The following is a 4,059-nucleotide window of genomic DNA, read 5'->3' on the forward strand; positions in this document are numbered from 1 at the left end:
AGCACAGAACGGAAGAAAGTGGACATGGTACTTGTCAATCAGGATGGTCATAAGGCCACGATTGTCCATTCTGTCACATACAGTGAAGTTTTCATGGTCTGGAATGAGACCCTGGAAATCTAAATAATTTGTTAGATAACAGCAGTTACTGCAGGCTGTACATGTGTTGCTCAAAAAAATTCACAACATGCTACTTCTGGCCCAAGTATGGCCAATCTGCCTTTTTCACACTCATAGAGGTCACCTCTCATGGTTGGCTTCTCTCTTCTTGCCCCTTCTAATACCCTGAAGAGAATACAGGATTCTTTATAAACAGCAGCAAAGAATGTACGACTTAGGAAGGTGCCAAGGTCTTCTCATTCAAGAGAGTAGCACCTACAAGAGAGAACTCGTTGAGCGCTCCACCATTATATTGGTTTTGTAAAAAAACTGGTGGCAAGCTTGTTGAGGAACAGTCCTGAGCTTTGCCTATTGTCTTCTGCTCCAAACTCTGCTGCATCTTTAGAGCTCCTTCTACAAACCAGTTCTGAAAACTGGCCTCCGGCATTTTTGTTGACAAAAGGCTTTTTTTTATTGGTGCGACTGCTGATGAGAGATCAGATTTCCTCTCCTGGTAAACGCCCTCCCGCACTCCGAACATGAATATGGCCTTTCTCCAGTATGAGTCCTTTCATGTGTAGACAGGTTAGTCTTCTGGGCAAAGCATTTCCCGCACACAGAACAGGAGTATGGCTTCTCATCAGTGTGAGTCCTTTGATGTGCCACCAAGACTGATTTCAGGGTGAAAGCTTTGCTGCACACGGGGCACGAATAGGGCTTCTCACCCGTGTGGCTTCTGGCATGTTTTACAAGATCTCCTTTGAGAGTGAAGCATTTACCGCAGACAGAACAAGAATATGGCTTCTCACCAGTGTGAATTCTGCCATGTTTGATGACGTCACCTTTTAGTGTAAAGGATTTGTCGCACACAGAGCATGAATACGGTCTCTCTCCAGCATGAAATTTTTGGTGCTGGACAAGGCTACCCTTTTCTGCGAAGCGTTTTCCACATTCCAAGCAGGAAAATGGCTTTTCACCGGTGTGAATCCGCTGGTGGGCAAGAAGTTTTGTCCTTTGGGAAAAACACTTTCCGCATTGGAGACACAAAAATTTCTTGGGGCGGCTGCGAGCCGGTAGATGGGTTATGTGATTGGAGGGGTCAGGAACAATCCCACCTTGTGCAGGGGGCTCGGGGGACAAACCGACTTGGGGAACCATTGGGTTAGGATCCAGGCCATTGGGTTTTTCTTTTGATGAATCGGATGTCAGGTCTTCATCTGCAGAAACACTGGAACGTTTCTCTGTGCTGTTCCGTCTGTATCGTCCATCTGTTGGAAATCACAAATCTTAGATCTTTTTTAAGTGTTGAAAATTGTCAATCATTTTCTACCTAACCTTTTTATGACCAGAGGTCATGGAAGTCTAAATGCCCAGACCCAATTTAACAGCCCCAGCATGTGTCTGGTATCTTCATAAGCCAATGAACAGATAAAAATTAGTAAATGAAAAAAAAACTCGGATTGGCTCTTATGATTATCACATGATCAGGAGTCAGTAGGTCTGCTGCTGTCATTATCATATAGAGATAATTACTGTTCCCTATGCAGGAATAACTGTACCTGAGAACTTTATTCTACATCTTGGGATACCCAGGAAGATAAACTTGTTCTGTCCACCCTGTTTCCCCATCCGTTAGTGTCACATGATAAAGAGAAATAATTATTATTAATTTACCAGATTTGTAAAGACTGGACTGGTAAACTGGAATAACTTGTGATTCCTTAGACAAAACACTAAACAGAAGGCTTTGCCCTCCTTTGGTGAAGCTTCTTCTGGTGCCCCAAGGCAGCACTGCAGATAGGTTATTAAACCAGCAGTCGCCAACTGGTGGTCTGCAAGAAAATTTTGGTGGTCCGGGGCTCTGGCCAGTGCACCCCCCAGCAGGCTTGCAATGGGTGAGTGGGTGGGTTCTGGCATAATGACATAACTCTGGGGGCAGTGTCTTCCCCTTTTAATGACACACGGCTCCCCACGCATACGCCGTCCAGAGTCTGTGGATTTAGTGGTTCGTAGCTCTGGAAAGCTTGGAGACCATTGGACTAAACTATAACACAGAAAATGGAGTGGTCTATGAGAATAGCAATACATGGAGCAGCTGGCAATAAAGTGAGAATGGAACAAGTCAAGGTCATGATTGCCAGCAAACAATCAGAGAAGCTGGAGAACTCAATATTGAGTTGATGACCATGAACATCAGAAACCGACCAATGACCAGACAGACAATCAACATCGGCAATCCTTTTACTTATTGCTAAAAACCCTCATTTTTTAGGCCATTTTCTACTTTGGATGGACCAATACATCATTCACAACACAGCAATCAAGGACTACAATTTTATTTATTTTCTTCTTTACCCACCTATTGCGATCTCTGGAGAAATCTCCTCCTCCTTAATCTTGACTTCTCTTACTTCCTCAGCTTTGAGGTTTCTCTGAGTGTCTATAGTGTCTCCAGGGTCTGTAAATAAAGATGAGAGTTAATCCCTGTTTTGAGATGTATGCAAGACCCCAGAGAGTGTGTGTGTGGGGAGACTGGGCATGTCTCTTTGCTGGTGACACACAATGACATGATGTGAGGAGAAGACCCGGAATCCAATAGAGGCTGATGGCTCCTGACTCCCCACTGGGCACATACTGTCCCCTCATTACTCTCTACTGACAAAGGAGAATAAGAGTTTGTTGTAGTGACCGGACAAGGAGAATATGGGACTCTTTTCTGGATTTAGTGTTTATTGCTCACCTGTTCTGCCCTCTGGGGGTATCTGTTCCTCTTTACACCCATCATCACCCATCACACATGGAACTTCTATCTCCTCAAGATTCTCAACTTTAACCACAATCAGACCATCAGCCTGGATAAAACAGTGAAAGTGGCATCATTTATAATTATGTAATATATGAACATATTTTTAGACAGACCCCTCTTAACATTTACCTGATCCTCTTTAAGGATCTCCTGATCTTCCTGTGTGGAATCCCGTAAATACAGAGGAAGGGGACATCTCTCTAGTGGGTTCTCATTAATGGATCCATCTGTGGAAAACACACACACTGACTGAATACATTGTCTCTATGTGTTTATCAGATGATGGGGGATCTAGGTGGACCCTCAGTACTGCTCTCTCCTTACCCTCTGATGTGGGGGTCTGGTGGTCCTCCATCATGGCGTCCTTGTAAATATTCCCACACCTATTTGAGCTTGGTAGATTATTAAGATATAATCAATACAAATGACTAAATAAACATTGTGCATCTATGCAATATAAACATTACAAGTCATAGTCCACCTAAAAGATTTCAGTAACATATGTCTCTAGTCCAAAACCAGAAACTCATGACGTTCTTCTGAGAGTACGAGCTGCCCTGTATTTCTGGATGACCCATGTCTCACGTCACCGTCTTCTGGCTCAAAATACTGCGGTTGGTATGAAGAGGTTACCATACTAGCCAGACAATAGACACAAAGATGTCAGACAGAGGAAGTCTAAGAAACCAAAAAAGCCCACAGTGGCCTCCATGACCACAAAAGAGCCTCTGACAGTCTCCAGAGAGAAGCAAAAATAGGACCCGAGAAAACAGATGAGTAGGGGAAAAAATCAAGCAAGACCTAGAAGCGTAAAAAGCAAACAGAAACATTCCCAGAACACGGACATTCTGTTCTTGATGAGAATGAAAAGAATGTTCTGAAACCATCATGGCCGAATACAATGTCTTCTAGTTGGCTAACAAAGTAATTTGTGCTCCTCTGTGGCTTTGGTAATATGTAGGCCATAGCTGGAGCTTCCTTATTGCCCCCTTGTGAGTTTGGAGACAGCATTCATCATCTGGCCTTCAGGCCATAAATACCAAGAGCAAAGTCCTCCAAGACAGAATGTCCAGAAATATTCTGCTGACTAGTGATGGATTCCTAAAAATTACACACAAAATGTTTATGGGTGATAGCAAACCACATATACCTAC

At 43.5% G+C, this 4,059-nt stretch overlaps 1 protein-coding gene across 1 annotated transcript in view; it reads right to left on the reverse strand.

The window, feature by feature from the left end:
- Positions 1-423: 423 nt before the first annotated feature.
- The window catches only part of LOC140339087 (uncharacterized), a 27,581-nt gene continuing 23,945 nt past the window's right edge, over positions 424-4,059 (reverse strand). Inside the window, exon 4 of the mRNA XM_072423639.1 lies at positions 424-1,096. Coding sequence (XP_072279740.1) covers positions 571-1,096 — 526 coding nt within the window. The 3' untranslated portion in view covers positions 424-570. The remainder of the gene's footprint in view (positions 1,097-4,059) is intronic.

This window comes from Pyxicephalus adspersus, chromosome 10 (genome assembly GCF_032062135.1).
Source record: "Pyxicephalus adspersus chromosome 10, UCB_Pads_2.0, whole genome shotgun sequence".
In the NCBI taxonomy this organism is placed as follows: Eukaryota; Metazoa; Chordata; class Amphibia; order Anura; family Pyxicephalidae; genus Pyxicephalus; species Pyxicephalus adspersus.